Source organism: Budorcas taxicolor, chromosome 2, assembly GCF_023091745.1.
Source record: "Budorcas taxicolor isolate Tak-1 chromosome 2, Takin1.1, whole genome shotgun sequence".
Classification (NCBI taxonomy): domain Eukaryota; kingdom Metazoa; phylum Chordata; class Mammalia; order Artiodactyla; family Bovidae; genus Budorcas; species Budorcas taxicolor.
The window spans coordinates 100,826,017-100,849,782 of NC_068911.1; the positions used below are offsets into that span (position 1 = coordinate 100,826,017).

Sequence of the window (23,766 nt, forward strand, 5' to 3'; positions counted from 1 at the left end):
AATTTAGAGTGAAACTCACACACTAATCTTCAAGGTCATACAGAATTAAAGTTCTCAACACTTAATGCTATATTTATTATACGTACCTTGAAAATAAATTGAAGTGATAATAAGAAAGCAGACAAGGAGTTTTAAATGTATCAAAACTTCCTCAGCAGAAAGAATGATTTTTTTTTACATCTCTAGCTAAATAATAAAAGTATTATGGAAATTAAAACACCAATTGAGAATATAATACTGAAAGTGACACTGTATTTATGAGTAGCTTAAAAAATAGATAACAAGGAGGAATAATGTAAAAATAACTTTGTAAGGAAATAATTTTTATTATAGAAAGCATTAAAGATATAATAAGTAGCAGGTAAATTCATTTTTAAATTAAAGCTACATTTTTTAATAGATTTTCTTTATAATTTCTTTCAGTAATATATATCATACTAAATCTCACTTTGTTTGCACTGATCCTCAATCAGATAAGCAAATCTGAATTACCTGGGGGACTTTTCAACATTCACTTGCCATCCTGTCTTCCTAATTTAAGTGTATGTCAGGAATGGGCATGTTTATGCTGAAAAAGATTAGCAGGGGGTTTCAATTTGTCACCCTGCTGTCCTCCCATATTGAAAACATTGCATTGAAAGCAGTTTCTTCTCATAACAACTCTGAGAAATAAGATGCTAATTGATAATCCAAGTGAAGTAGCTTTAAATGTTTAGAAACAACTGTCTTTCGCCAATCTAGGCAGTCATATTTTCTTCCTGGAGATACTAATAGTTTTTTAAATAATTCTTACAACTTATTTTTTTGAACCTTTTCTATTTGATCACATGAAAGTGAAAATAAAGAGAAGTTAGATTTGGGAGACATGTTATTGATTCACTCAATATATATTGTATATATATAACAAATAAACCATTCAATATGTACAACTGTACTTGGGGTTAGGTAACTATCAGGAGAATGAATCATTTCCTAATTTTATTTAATTATTCTATGCCCATAGAAAGAAAAGCAAAGAGCAACCCCTGAGGCCCTTTGAATGTACAGTAAATAGCATTTTTTTGTTTGGAAACTGATTTCAAAAAAAAAAATGCATTTGAAAACATCATGCAATGAAAAGGATGTTGAATCAACAGAGTGAAGAAAAGATAGATTCTGTTTATTAAGTATGTAAAACAAAGAGTACATGTGGACAGTCATCCTTTTCAACAACACAAGGTGGGGAGTAACAATAATTACCTTAGTGGTTAAAAGAAGGTGCTTAAGAACGAAAAAGGTTTTGGACTCCCAGCTCACCACAGGACTCTTTATGCAACTTGAGACTTCCTGCAAGATTTCAGCTTCTCAGAGCCTCAGTTTCCTTTTATGTGAAGTGAAAATAATAGTTCTACCATTGTAGGTGATTGTGAGGACTAAATAAGTTAATACGCTAAGTGCTTAGCATATATTGAGTGGTAAAAAATGCTGTTATTATTATTATCCTTATAGGCTCAGTCCTTTTGAAATTTATCTCAATTTATTCACAATTCTATGACATTTTTAGGCTTTTTACATTTTACGTGGAGAAAATACTATTATTATTTTCTGCCATATAGCTTTTATTTTATTTTTCTGCCATATACCTTTAAGAAATAAAATTCTTGCTATTGAGAAGGAATGGTCTTCTCAGGTAACATAGTGGTAAAGAATCCACCTACCAGTGCAGAAGACCCAGGAGAAGCAAGTTTGATTCCTGGGTCAGAAGATCCCCTGGAAGAGGAAATGGCATCCCATTCCAGTATTCTTGCTGGGAGAATTCCATGGACAGAGGAGGCTGGTGAGCTACAGTCCATGGTGTAGCAATGAGTTGGACACAACTTAGCAACTAAACCACCACTGCCATTTGGAAGGAATGCATTCTGAGTGGAAAGTATCCATAGGGGAAGGATAATATGTGGTGATTCCACGTATTATCTACAGTTTCTTCCATGTCAGTGACATTCTTCTGCTTCTCTTCTCATCTATTGGAAATATAAATGATACGTCTTTTTCAGTGGACCTGCTGAGTATAATCTCAATGGCATTTTTTTTTTTTTTTTTTTTTGGTGATTTTCAGGTACCATCACCTGTGCAGCTGACATGTTCAGCTGCCAGGGCTCCCGTGCCTGTGTGCCCCGACACTGGCTGTGTGATGGTGAAAGGGACTGTCCAGATGGAAGTGATGAGCTCTCCACAGCGGGCTGTGGTATGGACATGCATGGGGGTGTCTATGAAAGAATGCTGTTGCAGCATCCTCAGATACTTACTTCTGCAGTACTCACCGTATCACCCTTTCTCTTACTTCCCCAACCCCCGGACTCATAGGTAGTATCAGATTTAATTGGGTGGGATGCTGTCAATCATAGTAGTTCAGCAACCCCTCACACCACTGTTCAGAGTGTTTCCAACATGCACGGTGGGGTTACACATTTTAAAATCATTTTCACGAGTGAAAAATTTTTACTTCATTTCTACAATACTGTAACCACCCTATGTATATTTGTGTGGTGGGGTTGTTACTTTCTTTTTAGTATCTTCCCCGACCCTGTACTCCCCTTGAAGCCTTTTAGATTGCCCATTACAGATACTCTGTAAATGGCTGCTGTGATCCTAAATAACTACTGACCAGAAGGTCAGTAAACACCTATTAGTCCTACAGATAGGATATTAACCCTTAGGTCAGGTAAAAATAGTATGGATATAGCTGAATGAAACTAGGGGATCAGAGGAACAGCTTTGGAGGCCAGACAATTTACTAAGTTTCTGACTCTAGGTCACTTCAGGAAAAATTCAGGGAATTACTCAATAGTAAAAATTTAGATAAATCCCTTGCGTGATCAAGAGAATGAAGGGCCTGGATGTTTGAATGCAGATCCCAAGGTCACATAGGGGATATGTTGAGCTGAGCAATGTATTAGGAAGAGTGCTATGAACTCTGCTTATTAAAATGAAGTCTGCTAGTCATTTCTCAGATGACCTACCTTCAGGTCTTTTTTTTTTTTTTTTTTTTTTTTTTTTTTTTTTATTATTATTTTTTTTTAATTTTAAAATCTTTAATTCTTACATGTGTTCCCAAACATGAACCCCCCTCCCACCTCCCTCCCCATAACATCTCTGTGGGTCATCCCCATGCACCAGCCCCAAGCATGCTGTATCCTGCGTCAGACATAGACTAGCGATTCAATTCTTACATGATAGTATACATGATAGAATGCCATTCTCCCATATCATCCCACCCTCTCCCTCTCCCTCTGAGTCCAAAAGTCCGTTATAGACAGCTGCGTCTTTTTCCTGTCTTGCATCCAGGGTCGTCATTGCCATCTTTCTAAATTCCGTATATATGTGTTAGTATACTGTATTGGTGTTTTTCTTTCTGGCTTACTTCACTCTGTATAATCGGCTCCAGTTTCGTCCATCTCATCAGAACTGATTCAAATGAATTCTTTTTAACGGCTGAGTAATACTCCATTGTGTATATGTACCACAGCTTTCTTATCCATTCATCTGATGATGGACATCTAGGTTGTTTCCATGTCCTGGCTATTATAAACAGTGCTGCGATGAACATTGGGGTACATGTGTCTCTTTCAATTCTGGTTTCCTCGGTGTGTATGCCCAGCAGTGGGATTGCTGGGTCATAAGGGAGTTCTATTTGCAATTTTTTAAGGAATCTCCACACTGTTCTCCATAGTGGCTGTACTAGTTTGCATTCCCACCAACAGTGTAGGAGGGTTCCCTTTTCTCCACACCCTCTCCAGCATTTATTGCTTGCAGATTTTTGGATCGCAGCCATTCTGACTGGTGTGAAGTGGTACCTCATTGTGGTTTTGATTTGCATTTCTCTGATAATGAGTGATGTTGAGCATCTTTTCATGTGTTTGTTAGCCATCCGTATGTCTTCTTTGGAGATGTGTCTATTTAGTTCTTTGGCCCATTTTTTGATTGGGTCATTTATTTTTCTGGAATTGAGCTGCATAAGTTGCTTGTATATTTTTGAGATTAGTTGTTTGTCAGTTGCTTCATTTGCTATTATTTTCTCCCATTCAGAAGGCTGTCTTTTCACCTTGCTGATATTTTCCTTTGTTGTGCAGAAGCTTTTAATTTTAATTAGATCCCATTTGTTTATTTTTGCTTTTATTTCCAGAATTCTGGGGGGTGGATCATAGAGGATCCTGCTGTGATTTATGTCTGAGAGTGTTTTGCCTATGTTCTCCTCTAGGAGTTTTATAGTTTCTGGTCTTACATTTAGATCTTTAATCCATTTTGAGTTTAGTTCCATTCACCATTGCAACGAAAAGAATAAAATACTTAGGAATATATCTACCCAAAGAAACTAAAGACCTATATACAGAAAACTATAAAACACTGATGAAAGAAATCAAAGAGGACACTAATAGATGGAGAAATATACCATGTTCATGGATCGGAAGAATCAATATAGTGAAAATGAGTATACTACCCAAAGCAATTTACAAATTCAATGCAATCCCTATCAAGCTACCAGCCATATTTTTCACAGAACTAGAACAAATAATTTCAAGATTTGTATGGAAATACAAAAAACCTCGAATTGCCAAAGCAATCTTGAGAAAGAAGAATGGAACTGGAGGAATCAACTTGCCTGACTTCAGGCTCTACTACAAAGCCACAGTCATCAAAACAGTATGGTACTGGCACAAAGACAGACATATAGATCAATGGAACAAAATAGAAAGCCCAGAGATAAATCCACACACATATGGACACCTTATCTTTGACAAAGGAGGCAAGAATATACAATGGAGTAAAGACAATCTCTTTAACAAGTGGTGCTGGGAAAACTGGTCAACCACTTGTAAAAGAATGAAACTAGATCACTTTCTAACACCACACACAAAAATAAACTCAAAATGGATTAAAGATCTAAATGTAAGACCTTCAGGTCTTTAAAACTGTATTTGAAGCTGTAATGTAATAGTATGTATACATGGGTGTGTGCATATGGGGTATAGTTAAAGCTGAAAAAAAAAAAGGAAGACTTTGAGGCAGGCTTGTGTGCACAGAACTCATACTATTGTAGAGTAAATCACTTTGATCTTCAAATTGATACGTGTCTGTAAAGGTCAGTGGGGCCACTGAGGGCTACATAATAAAGGATTATGTATCAATTCAGGGATCCATATAGTCCCTGTATACTGTTGCTATTGTAGCAAGTTAATACTCTGGGAGGCATATTAACACTTTTGGACCACATGGGTGTTATTAACTAAATTATGTTAAAATATAACAAACTGTACTCAAATGACCTGAAAGCATTAATGCTAAATAAGTCTCTGTTGCTTAGCATTTTAAAGAATAATTCATATATTAGAACAGGCATAATTCACTTGAGTTATATAAGCTGTCACACAGTTCAAAGTTACAATAGTGGTTAGTAAATGAGTTTTACTTTGATTATAATGAGCAGTTTTAACTCTGCTTCTATGTGGCTTCTGTACCATTTTTGAAAATACATTTGTTGAGAATGTTATACATGATTAAATTCAAATAGTTCTTTTTGTTTTGCCTGCTAATATCTCTTTTCAGTCATTACTGAGTTTTGAAAGCAGAGCAGTTTCCTTTTTTCATGTAGTCTGGGGCAGATTTGGGATCAGGAGTTGATAGCATAAAAAAGAATAATTATAATACCTTAAGTGTCAAAATGATACATACAAAAGATACTAGATCATCACAGATAAACATTGTAGAAAAAAGCCTAGTAGTCTTGTAGAAGGATTTCAAAGAAAAGCAATAACATTATCTGAATTGTGAAGGAGATAGAGAAGAAAGAGGAGTGTCGAAGGTAGAGGAAAGTGCCTGTTAAGACATGAAGGAGATAGATTGGAAGACCTCTACATTTTTTCAAGTGCCCATTATATACTTCGATTATTTTGGTAGGTGTTTTTATTTACAATATTGAATTTCCATAGTATTTTAGTGAAGTGCCTTTGAAGATCTGCCAAAAATAATTGTGCAGATAAGAATTGTAAGAGCACCTATGGAATATTGAAAATGAGCCGATCTGCTTCGTATACCCTATCTAGTTCTTACAAGAAATTTATCAGATAAATTTTATTATCCTCATTAAGTAGATAAAGAAACATATGTACCAAAAAGGTAAATATTAATAGTTTTACTTAGGATAAAAATTTAGGGTGCTAAATACCTTTTTGCAAAGTCTTTTTCTTTGCAAATTGCATATAGATTGTTTTTTCACTTAAAAAATAAAATATAATTGGCCTACATATTGTGTTAATTTTAGGTGTGCAACATATTGATTTAATGTATTTATATCTTATTGCAAAATGGTTACTTCAATGAACTTAGTTAACATCCATCATATATCAGAGTCTTAACATTTGAAATACTGCAAACCTTATAGCATTTACCCTTTATGTGTAAGAAAGGTAACTAAAAATAGTTAAACGATCAAACCTCTATGATGCTATGCATATACTGTTAAAGCTCATTTTCTTTGTACAAGCCAGTATCTTTTGGACTTCTATTCAAGTTTTATTGCACATTTTAAGTAACCATTTTCCTCACTGGTTAGGGCCCTTGATAGAGAATACTTTTTTGGATCAGTATTCCAAAAAGATCAATGTTCCATTTCATGGATCAATATTCCTTATTTGGTGTGGTACTTATGGTTGGGCTCATCTCAATATAGATCTTAACCTATTTCAACACCCTACTCTAGAAGTCACCCCAAAGTTTTATTTTCCTCTTAAAACAGTAACTGCCTTAGCCCCTTTGATTTTCTTTTCACTTCCATCATGAGCATTAGCACTTGTTGGCCTTTTCATGTCTATTTTTCACAAAGAAGCAAGGTTTTTATCACCTTGCTAACATTACTGCAACCATGAGGAGAGAAAAAAAAATCCAACAACATTGTTAGAGTTGAGTGATTTTTTTTTATTACATATGAACCTTTGAATTTATCCTTCAGCAAACTCACAAATTGCTAAATGTTCTGACATTTCAAGGTCACTCTAGAATTGTTGAGCATTTTAACACTGAAATTTTGAATTATATATATTTATATTCATATATTTGAATACTACTTATATCAAAATATGCATGTTAATATATTTTATTAAGTTATCTGACACATTGAATGTTTAGCTAATGTTACTTTTTAAAAACACCAGGAATTACTGAGTGTACTGAGTATGACAACATACATTCCCCAAATTCTTAATGTAGGAAAAGATAAAGTAGGTGCTCATTTAAATTAATTTTTTCTGCTGTCTTCCTTAGCTCCCAATAATACATGTGATGAAAATGCTTTCATGTGCCATAATAAAGTATGCATTCCCAAGCAATTTGTTTGTGACCATGATGATGACTGTGGAGATGGTTCTGATGAATCATTGCAATGTGGTAAGTATATATGAACTTTTCATGGAAAAGATTCTCAGGCTGAGTACCAGTCTTTAACAAAAACAAACAAATGCATTTCTTAATCTCACTAAGGACATGCAAATTTGGTAATATAGACCTACTGCATATAGCTTCTTTAAACTCTACCATAATTACACATGTATTTGAAAATTTTACCTGATTGTAGTGTTCTTACAAGAACCATACTGGAAAATGTTTTAAAAACATCTTTCAATTTCAGAACTTTGTGAAGTACCTTGTACTTTAAAAACAATGTATGGCTGGCTAGTTCAGTCTTATAGCCAAATAAAATATTTTAGTGAGAAAAAAAGAATACAATTCACACAGCTACCAGAAAATATACATATTTAACATTTTTCTTTTACCTGTTTGCATATATTTATATTTGTTAAAAATTAATATTGTTATTTTGAAATTTATCTTGTCATATATATTTATCTAATTCCCATGTGTTTATAATGTGTATATGAACACTTATATATCTTCTGTGATAAAATTAGTATATTAAAAATTTCCAGTTGAAATTGAAATGTTATGTAAACCTAGTACTTTTGTAAAATATTTAAATGTATGCATGAATAAATACAAAATGAAAATCCATGGAATAAATCTACATATACCTATGAAAGGCAATAATTTAGTTTCCCTCCTATGTCCTCCCTATCCAATGGATATAACCTTGGCTTTTGATATTAACTTCCTTGAGATCAGTGGATATCAGTTTTTATATCAATTCACCGTTAAGTCATGGATTCAATGTGATGCTTTAAAAGCTAACTCGTAACTCAAGTTGTAAATCTGATGCTAGAGTTATATCTGATTGAATATATTTCCTCAGCTAGACATTATGCTTGGTTCATATGGAAATGAATGAGACAGAAATCCCACTAGAAAAAAAAAATGACAGATGAAGAGGAAAATCAAGAGTACAATATAGAATAATAACATTTGTAGTCACATGGGAATAATAAGAATCACAATACACAAAATCAGAGGTGAGAAAATAATTTTTGAGGCAGTAAAGAAATGAGACAGGGAGTGTTAGTCAGTGGAAATCATATTTGCTACAGAACATGACATAGTAGTTAAAAATATGGACCCTAGAGCCAAATGGCCTGGTTCCAATCCTGATTCTGCCAGTTACTAACTGTGTGACCTTGGAAAAATTACTTTTATCTCCCTGCACTTCAATTTCTTTATCTGCAAAAAATATATAGTAACATTATTGAATTCTTAGGACTGTTAAGAGAATCAAATAATTGATATTTTTAAAGTACTTAAAACAGTTCCAAACACAGTAAATCCTATACATGTTTACAAAAACTATAAATTGACATGGTTGTGGAATAGCAATTAGTCTTTGGTGAGGTCAGTTGGAGTTAGAAGTTTTAGATTCTAAAAAGTCGCGAATACAATGTTAAAGAATTTGTATTTAATTATTTTTCCTCACTTGGCAAGCACACATTTTAAAAACAGGGAAATGTCACAGTTAAATTTGAACCTTAGAACCATCCTTTTCAGCAGAGTGGATGAAATAGTGCTATGAGGGAGAGATACCATAAAGAGTTGTGATAATTAACACTGTGATTTTGAACTAAGGCAGAAATGATGGAATGGAAAATGGAAAATTGGGTCAGAATTCATTTACAGTTACAGATGGAGGGTAAAGTACAATTTCTATCTTGGATGACTGGGAGGATGGCATTGATATTAATGAGTTTTGGAATGAAGTTAAGAAGCAGTTTCGCTGATGCAGGAGAAGGATATAACAAATAAATAATTTTGGACATTCTCAATATGAATTGTTACTCAGATAATCACATGAAGCTATACAGTGAGTACTTGAAATTTTACTTCTAGAGTATGGCCAGGAAAAATAATATTAACCTAGTGACCATCAACATAAGGGTGATATTCAAAAATATGACTAAGCGTGAGAATACCCATCATTGTAGAAAGGAAAAGGGGAAAACCCTAGACTGAAGGTTGAAATAAGGGCTTCTTCTCTAACAACTTAGGGTATAACAGGAGAAAACTTCATACAGAAAGAGGCGGGAAGGAAATAGCAAAAGCAAAGTTAAAAGTCTAGGAGAGTGTATTATGAATATTAAGCCAGAAAACTACTTCCAAGATAGAACAGACAATACCTTTAAGTGCTGCAGGAAGATGAAGCAGATAGGAGCCAGGGACACATAAATTTACGAACTGTCATTTGAAATCTATTAGCTCTAAGAGGAATTTCAGTGGGTAGAAGTTGCAGAAATGAGACATGAATAATGAAAGTTGAACTGAAGGTAAGTAAGTGAAAGCAAGATTGAGTAGGAGTAGGGACTGGATTGGGCAGGGAAGACAGGCCATTGTTGTTGAGAGTTATTTGGATAGATTTTTATTATTATTGGACTGGAAGAGACTTGAACACATGTATTGCATGAAGAGGAACTAGTGAAGGAGAAGAAGGAAAGAAATACTAGGGGATCAGAGGATAGTTTTAGAACTATCTAGTTTTGCCATGCAGTATAATAAATATCTTAAGTAAATGTTATTGAATCATATTTTTTTCTGTTGAAATTTTATTTTTTATTTTTTAAGCCATAAAAATCTTATTTTCTCACTTCGGAAGTAAAATGTTTGCCCACATTTACCAGAAAGTTTGCAAAATAAATGATTTGTTTTTTATTGCTTACAAATTTAGGAAGAAATCAAATCTGAAGCTTCATGATATTTAAAATCAAATGAGTTTTACTTGCAAACAGACATAGATATGAACATTAACAACTGATGGATTGATACTGTGATTTGAGTAAAGCTTTTTAATGCCTCTAAGAATCAATATGTAGGATAATTACAATAGTTTTATGCTTATTACTCTATGAATTGGCTTTTAATTTTCTCATTTTAACAATTTCTTTACACTTTCAGTGTGTCTTCCCAAGCATAAACATGACATTATGGCTTCTGAAAATTGTCATTATAATCCAAAGTCAGTTCACCCATATGTTCTAGTATTCTACCTAACCATGTTTAGTCTTGAAAATAATTTTGAGTAGCTTTGATTTTGTTTTCCATTCTAAGGGAAATCTTTAGGGTATAGACAATAAGTAAACAGAGATTATATACTCATCATAAATTTTATGTATGCATATGTATATATATATATATATACTCATGTTGCATATATATTCTGTTATATATGCATTTTGTTAGCAATATATATTTTATTTCCTTACATAGAAACAAAATAGGAGTGCCTTGTTTCCAACTTTTTTTTCTGGTCTTTAATCCTACTTTTCCAGCCACAAATATCTCTTGCAATGATTACAACTGCCCTAGAAAGAAAAGAGAAATATCTCCCATAAGATGCCTGGGTAACACATGGCTAATTAGGTTGAGTGCACATTATGAATGAAGTTTTAATAAATATCTGTTATGTGAACCAAAATGTTCCTTTGCCTGCAGGGTACCGACAGTGCAATGCAGAAGAGTTTAGCTGTGCTGACGGGCGATGTCTTTTAAATACTCAGTGGCAGTGTGATGGAGACTTTGACTGTACAGACCATTCTGATGAGGCACCTATAAACCCAAAGTGTAAAGGTGCAGGTACAGAAAGTGTGCAATACTATGCTTATTCCAAACCTGATTTTTTAAGGCAATACTCTGATTCATTTTTAGGTTCATGGGGTATTCACTGAGAGAAAATGCAATTAATTATGTGATACTTCTACTGACACCATGCAATAGAAGCATCCTGGTAATCAACCTTGTTTTGGAGTTAGTTTTAGAAATGTGAGTCTGTGCCACAAATATGAAGATGTGTGGCAATGAACCAGATGAATCCATCATCCCGTTGTTTTAAAAAAGTCATTTTTCTTAATACATTATTTAATGTGAAAATAATTTCCATGTATGGACCTATTTAGTTACTTTCCATGTAGGGACCTTTTAAATAGAATATTTAATCAGAAAAGTTGAGATTTACTGAGATAAAGTCAATAGTATTCAAACTTAGGCAAAATGAAATAAATTGCATATCATTTGAAGAGAAAATAGATATGTAGCCAAACTTGGTCTATTTTTCACTTCACCATTCCAAAGATTGAATAGCTAGTTATAAATTTTAGAATAAACCCAATTACTTTTTTTTCTCATATAGTTTACATGTTAATAGGCATTCTTGTATCATGTATTATAATGAGTAATGTTTAAATCATCAGGTTTTGAATAGCTGCAAAACCTGAACTCCTTTCCATAGCTATGTTTGAAACAACTATTATTCACCACAAGTGTCTTTTTATGCCCAGATTTAAAAATGTCAATGTTATATTTCCAGGAAAAAAAAAAAGGAATTTAGGAATATTTACCTATTCCAGATTCTTAATTTTCAGTGACATGCAATTTCTCAGAGACCTATGACTTGAGGAAAATGTCAAGCTATCATTACACTTTTGAACTCATTCTTCACAATAAAAATTAAGACAGAAATACTCCATTATTTTTGCTGTTGATGCTTATTTTGATTGCTAATTTTCAATGTAAAGCTATATTTCCAGTATTTTGAACATGAAAGTACTGTTTGCCCTTGATTTTCTTTGTGTATACAATATTACACTGACTATAAAGCATTTTATACATACCATACCTATATTTACTATAATTATCTGACAAGTTATCATATTTGTGAATGTTTTCAGCAATTGCAATATAAAACAATGGCATGCCCTTTATGTTCCATTTGTTTTATTTTCTTTTTCCAGAACAGTCATGCAACAGTTCATTTTTTATGTGCAAAAATGGCAGGTGCATTCCCAGTGGAGCTCTTTGTGACAATAAGGATGACTGTGGCGATGGCTCAGATGAGAGGAACTGCCATATAAATGAGTGTTTGAGTAAGAAGGTCAGTGGGTGTTCTCAAGATTGTCAGGACCTTCCTGTCAGTTATAAGGTAGGTACTCATCAAAAACAGAAAATCATGTGATAGGTTAGAATTTGAGATAATAAAAATTATTTAATTGAATATAGCTGTAAGACTGAAAGTCATTAGAATATTGTTAGTTAAAATTATTTAAATGGAGATTTTTTTATACAAGTGAACCATAATAACAGTGTGGTATATAAATAGAATATAATCATGAAGGCAAAAAATTGAAAGTGTTCAGCTTTCTAATAAATGGTGATCATAAAGAAAAAAATGTAAGTAAAGAAAGGTCAGTGTTTGAGAAAGATACTGCTATTAATAGCTAGGTAAATACGCATGCAGCTCTCTGAAATTCTTATTTCTTCTCTCATTTTCCCTCTCATACCTCTTTGAAGTAGAATGGGCTGATCGTTTATATTTTATCACAACACAGAAGAATGCAATATTTTTTCAAATAAACAGGAAGAAAAAAACAGAGTACATGAATTATTAGGACTGAGTGCAGGTACACTAAAAGATAAATCATGTCTAATATCCTAATTGCTTTTTGTTGGTACCACTTTCCTGAAGAAGGTGATTCACTGACAAAACTGACTGACAGAAATAGCTTTAGAAAACATCTCTATTTTAGTATGTTGAAATAGAGGATGCATACAAACTAAATCTTAAAGTGGATTTTAGGTTAAAATCAATTATGTAAATATCGGAAAACCTCAGTAAAAGCAATTCAGTTGGAAATTAGTGATTTTAACTGGACAATAGCTCTGTATGAATCAGCAAAAGAACATGGCTTCAATGAAACACAGAGGCCATCTAATCTAGTTAGGAGTAGAATTTTGTTCTACTGAATTCTGTGATGATCAGGACATACCTGGGGTACTGTGCACATTTAGGGACATGACACTTTAAGAGGAACTTTGACAAATTGTACTGTATCCACATTTGTGCATCCAGTGGCATTGGGGGTCTGGAAAACACACCTTTAGAAGAAATTTCACCAAGAGCAAAATGACTAGTCAGAGGTATTTAAATATATGAAATTCTACCCTGCAGTATTCAAAACAGATATCCAACAAGAACCTATTGTATAGCACCTAAACTCTGCTCAATGTCACCTGCCAGCCTGGATGGGAGGGGAGGTTTGGGGGAGAAGGGATACATGTATATGTATGACTGAGTCCCTTTGCCATTCACCTGAAAGTACCACAACATTGTTAATTGGCTATACTCTTATACAAAATAAAAATTTTAAAGTTTGAAAAATAATTTTGAAAGAGTCAAAGAAATAAAAATGGCATTAATAAATACATAAATACATGAAGTACTGGAATAGGGGGCATATCTTGTCTGAGTTGTTTCAAAGGTTGGAATTAGAAGTTGGGAAACAGAGTCTGTTCAATATAAGGAAGAAGTTTTGAACATCAGTTGTCACCTTTCTTATGTCTAAGTGTTTCATCTGGGCCTAAGTGACTTTCTTTAAAAGATGCAAGAAAAAAAAATAGTGTATATTACAAAGATACTTGGGAATTTTAACTGCCAGCCTTAACATTCTATGACAGTCAGTTCTATCTAATGGTAAATCCAGCCAAACAACCATTCTGTCATTTATAATCTCTGAATTTCTGTTATTATGACTAATAACTACTTTGGTCACTGTATATGGATATAACCTAAGAAGTATAATAATCATTTCCCCTATGTTAAAATAGAGATGAAAAGTAAAATACTGAGAAAGTTATGTTTTTTTTAGTTTAGTTGTGTTAGTTTAGTTTAGTTATATTGATTTTAGTTATGTTTAAGTTTTTAGACCCAGTACTGTATTAAGAAGAATTATTTCAACTCGTAAGACTTACACAGGGAAGCAACTAACCGCACATGCATGTAAGACTTAGAACACAAATGCACAGACTCATCACACTATGTTGTAGGTAGAAGGAAGCAAGACAGATGAGCCAGGACAGCACCTAATGAGATGAGTAGGTATCAGATAATTAATTTTAATAGTACATATTTTGAAACCTGATGAAGCAGAAAAAATATTATTGGTGATTTATGGACAATCAATGCAGAAATATTTCCCCCCAAATCAGGAAATGTGTTATAAAATTATAAGAGGCAATGGCTATAATTTTGTCATGTTATAAATAATAATCCATTTCTATCATATATTATGTACATCTATCCACTCATCTATTTAAATGCCTAAATTTAAATTTCAAAGTAGATTTATTTTTTGATCCTATGTATGTTTTTAATCTATCATAACAATATTGTGGTAAAATTTTAAAAATATAGAATATGAAATGGTCACCCTTTGACATAACATCAAAAGTAAGGATTAATATTTTTTAATGGCTACATGTAAAGAGTGCTGACTTCTTAGAGATTCCATATGTGAAAAACTACTTTTGGTAGAACTAGTTCTCACCCAGAAAGTCATGTTAAATTACACTGTTTTAATTACTTTATAAGATTCCGCACACTGAAATAATTGTTTACTGATACCTTTAAAATATCAGTATTTTTTGTTTGACTTCTCTGGAGTCATAGAATGAAGTGAGAATTTGAGTTAAAATAGACATACTAATTATTTTAAAAGTTAATGTATATGATACGTGATAAAATTGCTTTGTATATGCTCTCTAATATAAACACATGCCAAAACTAATGTGATGGATAAAATAAAACATCTCCTGAGGGAAGCAAAGTCAGTTAAAAAATGAGAGGTAGGAGGGAGGTTCAAGAGGGTGGGACATATATATAGCTATGATTCATCCATGTTGATGTATGGCAGAAACCAACACAAAATTGTAATTATCTTTCAATTAAGAATAAATAAAGAAAAAATGAAAATAACTGAGAATAATAAGAAACTTAAATATTCAAAGCAAATATTTTATATATTGTGTTTATATATGTGTATATACACACATGCTGCTACTGCTGCTGCTAAGTCGCTTCAGTCATGTCCGACTCTGTGCGACCCCAGAGACAGCAGCCCACCAGGCTTCCCCGTCCCTGGGATTCTCCAGGCAAGAACACTGGAGTAGGTTGCCATTTCCTTCTCCAATGCATGAAAGTGAAAATTGAAAGTGAAGTAGCTCAGTCATGTCTGACTCCTCGCGACCCCCTGGACCGCAGCCCACCGGGCTCCTCCATCCATTGGAGTTTCCAGGCAAGAGTATTGGAGTGGGGTGCCATTGCCTTCTCCCATATACGCACATATATATAAAACATTTATGGTATATCCTGGAAAAGGGAATGGCTACCCACTCCAGTATTCTTGCCTAAAGAATCCCATGAGCAAAAGGGTATGGTGGGCTACAGTCCATGGGTCACAAAGAGTCAGACACAACTGAGCAACTAAGCATAATCACACTTTTATGTTATATATGAAATTTTAATATGTGTCTGTAATGATATATTTCTGAATATTAATTTATAGGAGATTGAACAAAAAATTAATTACAAAATAATTCTCTATTTTGGGGAAAAAATGTTAGCTGATGGATTTCTCTTTTGTCAGAGAATGGAGAAAACTATACAGTAAACTATTTCTCATTACAGTATCAGCAAAACAAGACAAATCCTACTGCAAATTAGGCAATAAAATGAAAATTGCTTATAAAAGCAAAATTTATACCTTCTGGACTGTGAATAATTTGCACACTTGCTGTAAAACAAATAACAATCGATCCAACTATTCAAAAGGGAATAATAACAATTAACTAAAAAAGCAAGAATCTTATTTTGATGGAAGGGTAACTTACCATGAGAAAATAAATGTACTTTAGGGAGATAAATGAATTTTAATGTATATAAGATAATCAATATTTTCAAATATCACTTAAAAAGCTGCAAAAAATTTTTTCTGAATGTTATAGGAAAGCTTTGAACAGCTATATTTGTTTCTAGTAATATGTTTCTCTAAAAAAATAATATAAATAAAACAATCTGAAATAGTTCTTAATTATGAGGAATATTAACTTGACATTGAATAAAGATTATATTTTTAAATGAAAGTGAAACATTTTTAAGCCATTCTTTTTAAATTAAATATAGATGAATCTTTCATCTTTTATCTTTGTGGACAAAAATGATTATTATTAATTTTTCATTCAATTTATAAAAGTGAGATTAGTAGAATTTCTCTTAAATGCCTTTTAACTATTTGGGGGTAAAAATGATTTTGGTAAAACAAGGTTAATGGACTTTTAGAGAAAAGCATTGAAACATGCATATCATCATATGTGAAATAGATCGCCAGTCCAGTTTCAATGCATGAAACTCAGGGCTGGTGCACTGAGATGACCCTGAAGGGTGGGATGGGGAGGGAGCTGGGAGGGGGTTTCAGGATGAGGAACACACGTACACCAATGGCTGATTCATGTCAGTGTATGGCAAAAACTGCTGCAATGTTGTAAAGTAATTAGCCTCCAATTAAAATAAATAATTAAAAAATATCTTTCAATATAATTTAAAAAAATCTCTTTCAATAAACACTTAAAAATATTTGCTGTTAAATATAATTTCACTTGTTTATAGAAATATCCATTACACTTGATAACTTTTACAAATTTTACCTTCCAGAAATTAATTTTCCATAAATATGTTTTTATCCAAACCAGCTAGTTAGTGTGGTAGTTCTATTACCTGACATTAGCCATTCAAAGTAATTTCCCAAAACCCTATTAGAATCAGGACACTATTTGTTTCTTCATATCTCTTTTGCGAGGATTGTAATGCATTCTGAAGCACGTTCTTTCACTTTTCCTTAAGTGCCTCTTGAATTCAGCTCTATCCTGTGTCTGCCTATGTGTCTTCTGGCGTCCACATGATCACATGATCTAATTTCCAATTGTTTCAGTGATATCTTTTTGCAGCCTGTCAATTTCCCTTTGAAAATTCTGTTGTTGTTTTTTAATTGTGTAAAATATACAACTTCGAATTTACCACTTTAACTGTTTGTAACTATACTTCAGTGACATTTAGCATCCCTCTCTCACACACACACTCTGTTTTTTTATTTGGGACATAGCATAAGCACCAATTCCCCTGACTTCTATATCTGGTGGTAGGATGAGGCTTTTCAAGGAAAGTAATACTGTCAAAAGCTATGATCTGATGAGGAGAATTTGGGAAATTATGTTGTGGCTTTTGCTTTGATTTGCTGGCTTGCTAATGGATTCCGGAGATTACAAAAAAAAATCCTCTGTAATGGTTTAGAATTATTAGATAAGTATTGGTATAAATATTGAAGATAAAAGTGCCAAGGGATTAAAGAGATTCGTTTTTATGTAAAAAGACTTGGAAACATTATTCATTTATCTTTTGAGCACTTTCAGGTGAAGTTGATGTTCCTTCTCCACACAATGAACACCATTTTTTGTACTTTGAAATTCTACCCTTCAATTATCTGTTTGCAGATTATTTAATAATAAGCACACATCTCTCTCTTTAATATTTTGCAAATAGATACATAGGTTCAAATGTTTATAATGAATACTAGCTTTTCTTAACAATTTAGAGTTCCTACTTCATGTTCCTATTCAGTACTCACAGATTCCTTTATTCAAAGGCTATATAGGATAGTCTTAAAGTTAATATGGTCATAATCATATGACCAATTATAAGTTCATTTTATGTAATTATAATTCCCATATGCTACCTGGCAGGTGCTGAATATACAACTGAAAGACCAATCATAACCCCTCATTATTTTCAGGAATGCAAAGACATACATTGCATGACAATGTACAGAGAACTGATGCCATTTAGTAAGTATCACATAAGAGGGTTGTATAGAACATGATAGAGATACCAAGAAAAAATATCTGATGATGTACATTGATTAAATTATAGTGGAGAAATTATGTTAATTTTATTATTTCTCCAGGCAACAACATGTTTGGTAAAGGAATCAGATCCTGCCAATATTTAGTAGTTAAGCCTTAATATTTGTTAAAAATTACAGCAAGAGCAAGCTCTCCACTGGCTTTATCTACACAATTTCATCCTTGTGCATCGAGGTTTCTCATGGGTTAACTAGTAATAGTATCTACATCATAGATTTCTGTAAGACTCTAATGAAATTAAACATACGTGAGAGTATTAGTAACCTTTAGAGCTCCATATAACAGTTAATCGTTATGGTTGTTAAAACAGCCTTCTAAAAAATGCAAAAAAAAGAAAAAGAAACAAGAATTTGATGATTTAGTTTTTCCTTGCCATTCTCTAGTCACCATGGCTTGCTGATTGATGCCAGTTAACTTCTGTAATCTTGTCAACCTCAGAAGGTCAAATGAAGATATTAGGGAGAATGAGTTTTAAACATAAGCTGTACACCATATATGTAATTCTGATTAATGTTTAATTGCTGCAGGATAGAAAAACTTGGCATTATCTATTCTTCAATGGAAGAGGCAATGGCAATGGTATGAATTGATTATGCTCATTTTTCATTTTCCAGTGCAAATGCTGGCCTGGATTTCAACTGAAGGATGATGGTAAAACATGTGTAGACATTGACGAATGCTCTTTGGGCTTTCCGTGTAGCCAGCAATGCATCAATACATATGGAACATACAAGTGCCTCTGTACAGATGGATATGAAATACAACCTGATAACCCAAATGGCTGCAAGTCACTCTCAGGTATTGAATTGAACTTGCCCACTGATCCAGCCTCACTTATACATATGAATCCTCGATTTCGTAGCTATTCTTATAGAATTCATTCCTCCTTGATGTTGCTAATAAGTCAAAATTCTCCTCTACTTACCTTGACTGGGAATCCATTGCTCTTATTTTGTGTGTTGTCCACACACTGCTCAGTGTGAAATACCATTACAGTTTGGTCTAGTGAATCATTAAGTGTTTTGCAGATTTTGAGAACAAGTTAAAAACTAGCACTACTTTCTGCTGTATAACAAGCTCTTGGGAGCAGGTTTGGCCAAAACTATTAAAGAACCTGTTGTGACAGTGTCCTAATAATTTTTTTTTCTTCTCCCTATACCACACACCCTCATATGTGTGTGCCAAGGAGAAAACACATCAATAAGAATAATAATAAAAATTATACTGATGACAACAATAGAAATAAGTCATCCATGTAAGACGATGTGAATTCTTCCAGTGATTCAGTTCAGTTCAGTTCAGTTCAGTTCAGTCGCTCAGTCGTGTTTGACTCTTTGCGACCCCATGAATCACAGCATGCCAGGCCTCCCTGTCCATCACCAACTCCAAGAGTTCACTCAGACTCACGTCCATCGATTCCGTGATGCCATCCAGCCATCTCATCCTGGGTTGTCCCCTTCTCCTACTGCCCCCAATCTCTCCAGCATCAGTCTTTTCCAATGAGTCAACTCTTCACATGAGGTGTCTAAATGACTGGAGCTTCAGCTTTAGCATTATTCCTTCCAAAGAAATCCCAGGGTTGATCTCCTTCAGAATGGACTGGTTGGATCTCCTTGAAGTCCAAGGGACCCTCAAGAGTCTTCTCCAACACCACAGTTCAAAAGCATAAATTCTTTGGTGCTCAGCTTTCTTCACAGTCCAAATCTCACATCCATACATGACCACAGGAAAAACCATAGCCTTGACTAGATGGACCTTAGTCAGCAAAGTAATGTCTCTGCTTTTGAATATACTATCTAGGTTGGCCATAAATTTTCTTCCAAGGAGTAAGTGTCTTTTAATTTCATGGCTGCAGTCACCATCTGCAGTGATTTTGGAGCTCAAAAAAATAAAGTCTGACACTGTTTCTACTGTTTCCCCATCTATTTCCCATGAAGTGATGGGACCAGATGCCATGATCTTCGTTTTCTAAATGTTGAGCTTTAAGCCAACTTTTTCACTCTCCTCTTTCACTTTCATCAAGAGGCTTTTTAACTCCTCTTCACTTTCTGCCATAAGGGTGGTGTCATCTGCATATCTGAGGTTATTGATATTTCACCCAGCAATCTTGATTCCAGCTTGTGTTTCTTCCAGTCCAGCATTTCTCAAGATGTACTCTTCATATAAGTTAAATAAGCAGGGTGACAATATATAGCCTTGACGTCCTCCTTTTCCTATTTGGAACCAGTCTGTTGTACCATGTTCAGTTCTAACTGTTGCTTCCTGACCTGCATACAGGTTTCTCAAGAGGCAAGTCAGGTGGTCTGGTATTCCCATCTCTTTCAGAATTTTCCACAGTTTCTTGTGATCCACACAGTCAAAGGCTTTGGCATAGTCAATAAAGCAGAAATAGATGTTTTTCTGGAACTCTCTTGCTTTTTCCATAATTCAGCGGATGTTGGCAATTTGATCTCTGGTTCCTCTGCCTTTTCTGAAACCAACTTGAACATCAGGAAATTCATGATTCACGTATTGCTGAAGTCTGGCTTGGAGAATTTTGAGCATGACTTTACTAGCATGTGAGATGAGTGCAATTGTGCGGTAGTTTGAGCATTTTTTGGCATTGCCTTGCTTTGGGTTTGGAATGAAAACTGACCTTTTCCATTCCTGTGGCCACTGCTGAGTTTTCCAAACTTGCTGGCATATTGAGTACAGCACTTTCACAGCATCATCTTTCAGGATTTGAAATAGCTCAACTGGAATTCCTTCACCTCCACAAGCTTTGTTCGTAGTGGTGTTTTCTAAGGCCCACTTGACTTCACATTCCAAGGTGTCTGGCTCTAGATTAGTGATCACATCATCATGATTATCTGGGTCGTGAAGATCATTTTTGTACAGTTCTTCCATGTATTCTTGCCACCTCTTCTTAATATCTTCTGCTTCTGTTAGGTCCATACCATTTCTGTCCTTTATCGAGCCCATCTTTGCATGAAATGTTCCCTTGGTATCTCTAATTTTCTTGAAGAGATCTCTAGTTTTTCCCATTCTGTTGTTTTCCTCTATTTCTTTGCATTGATTGCTGAAGGCTTTCTTATCTCTTCTTGCTATTCTTTGGAACTCTACATTCACATGCTTATATCTTTCCTTTTCTCCTTTACTTTTTGCCTCTCTTCTTTTCACAGCTCCCCAGACAGCCATTTTGTCTTTGTGCATTTCTTTTCCATGGGGATGGTCTTGATCCCTGTCTCCTGTACAATGTCACGAACCTCATTCCATAGTTCACCAGGCACTTTAGACAAGTATTATTAAACTTCTGTTTATTTCCAGTAGTGTGTTAAATTTTGTAAATTAGAAAATTCCAATTTAAAAATAAAGTCTGACACTGTTTCCACTGTTTCCCCATCTATCTGCCATGAAGTGATGGTACCAGATGCCATGATCTTAGTTTTCTGAATGTTGAGCTTTAAGCCAAATTTTTCACTCTCCTCTTTCACTTTCATCAAGAGGCTTTTTAGTCCCTCTTCACTTTCTGCCATAAAGTCCTGATAAAATACCTTTTTCATTGTTTTTTTCTAATATATGCTGATATTAAATTTGCTCTTCAGGAAAATAAGTATATAAAGCATTTTAGAAACAAAGATGTTTAAAAAGAGTTTTATCTTTATATATATGAATCATGGTTAGATTATCCTTATTATATTTCCTAGATTCTACAACAAATAAGATATTAAAGCATGTTGAACAAATAAGAAGGATATAGACTCCTACTTAAAAGAAGCCCCCAGGCACATGGAAAAAGTTCATGTAGGCAGTGAAACTCTTGGAAGTTATTCTGAGGGCATAAGCCGGTTATATGATTATCAGGAAAGAATTTTCAGATTTAATCTGGCCTAGAGAATTCCATTTGGACTATATAGTCCATGGGGTCGCAAAAAGTCGGATATGACTGAGTGACTTTCACTTTCACTTTTTAGTGGTAGGAATGTTTAGCGGTACTATAGGTTTCTAAGGTGAAGATTATACTTCTCAGAATTTCATTTAAAAATAAGATTTCGTCCATCATCCCTTTCCCCCAGTAACTATAGGTTTGTTTTCTACATTTGTGCCTCTATTTCTGTTTTGTCACTAAGTTCATTTGCATCATATGAGAAATTAAGTTTGACTTATTCACTACTATACACTACTGTGTGAAAAAAACAGATAACTAATAGGAACCTACTGTATAGCACAGGAAGCTCTACTCAACAATCTGTATTGACCTATATAGGAAAAGAATCTTTTAAAAAATGGGTATATTTATATACATGTAACTGATTCACTTTGCAGTGCACCTGAAACTAAGACAACATTGTAAATCAACTGTATTCCAATTTAAAAAGAATGAGAAAAAGCAAGATTTTAGCAGTAGATATTTTCCACTAATTTCAAATAAATTAGGTAATTTAATATTCAAGAAACTTGAGGGAAAGAGAGGGATTTGGAATTGTCTAGATTTTCTGTACTGCACAGGTATCTGCTTTCTTTTCATATTATTATCAGCAGAGGTGCTCAGTATGAATTTTTTGACCATTAATTTACCAGAAGGCACTGCATTTGAAATTGCACTGCTAAAGTAACTAAACTGAAACTAAGCCAAGTTGAAAACCAAAACTGCTAATAGTCTAATATGTTTTTTGTCTTGGTATTTAGATGAAGAGCCTTTTCTAATTCTTGCTGATCATCATGAGATAAGGAAAATTAGCACCGATGGCTCCAACTACACACTTTTAAAACAGGTATGACATTTCCATGATAATTTGCTAATATTTAATATGGTCACTCCAGATATAATTAGAGCTGTAGCAATGCCTCATAATTAGAACTTTTGAAGCATGTATGCCTATAAGATTACCATAAACTTTATTTTGTTTGAATTGTCCAGGTCCTCCAACTTGTAATATCACACTATATCAAGGAAAGTGTAAGATGCAAAATATAATTAATGCAAGGAAAAAAAAAAACTATCTTAAAATATCTAAAATACTGTCTTAAGAATAGCTAGAGAAGGTATAAAATTATTTTTAAGGTATTTTGTGCATTAACCAAGTTGCCCCCCACCCCATCCATGAGATTTAAAAATAAACATCTTTTCCAGAACTATAAGTTTCTGTTCATAGAACTAAAGAATAACATGGGATTAATGAAATAACATGGGATTAGTTACCTGTTTGATGAATATATTGATTGTTATATTGATGAATAATGTGGGATTAGTTATCCGTTTTTTTATATAGGAGCCTTTAAAATTTGGAATCAGCAAAGGAGCAAAAGTATGACTGTAATCCAGTCATAGTTTAAAGGTTATGAGATGCATATATTTAGCCTTGCCATGGTCATCCTTCAACCCACCTACTTCGAGAATGTGAACTGTTGATCTATTGTCAGTGTTTATATATGCTATTTGAGATGAAAAGGAATGGTTTTCACTTATGACAGAATAAAAATGTGAATTGCTTACCTCAACCTTTTTGTTTTTCCCTCTCAATCTACAGTGAAAATAGCAAAAAATCAAATCATTAAACTAGACTGATTATTACATGG

The 23,766-nt window shown here is 33.8% G+C and overlaps 1 protein-coding gene across 1 annotated transcript in view; it reads left to right on the forward strand.

Annotated features, from left to right (window-relative positions):
• LRP1B (LDL receptor related protein 1B) overlaps nucleotides 1-23,766 on the forward strand; it is a 1,834,206-nt gene that overhangs the window by 1,506,225 nt on the left and 304,215 nt on the right. The window contains exons 52-57 of the mRNA XM_052653145.1: nucleotides 2,096-2,224; nucleotides 7,297-7,419; nucleotides 10,897-11,037; nucleotides 12,192-12,379; nucleotides 18,822-19,005; nucleotides 22,876-22,961. Coding sequence (XP_052509105.1) covers nucleotides 2,096-2,224; nucleotides 7,297-7,419; nucleotides 10,897-11,037; nucleotides 12,192-12,379; nucleotides 18,822-19,005; nucleotides 22,876-22,961 — 851 coding nt within the window. The remainder of the gene's footprint in view (nucleotides 1-2,095; nucleotides 2,225-7,296; nucleotides 7,420-10,896; nucleotides 11,038-12,191; nucleotides 12,380-18,821; nucleotides 19,006-22,875; nucleotides 22,962-23,766) is intronic.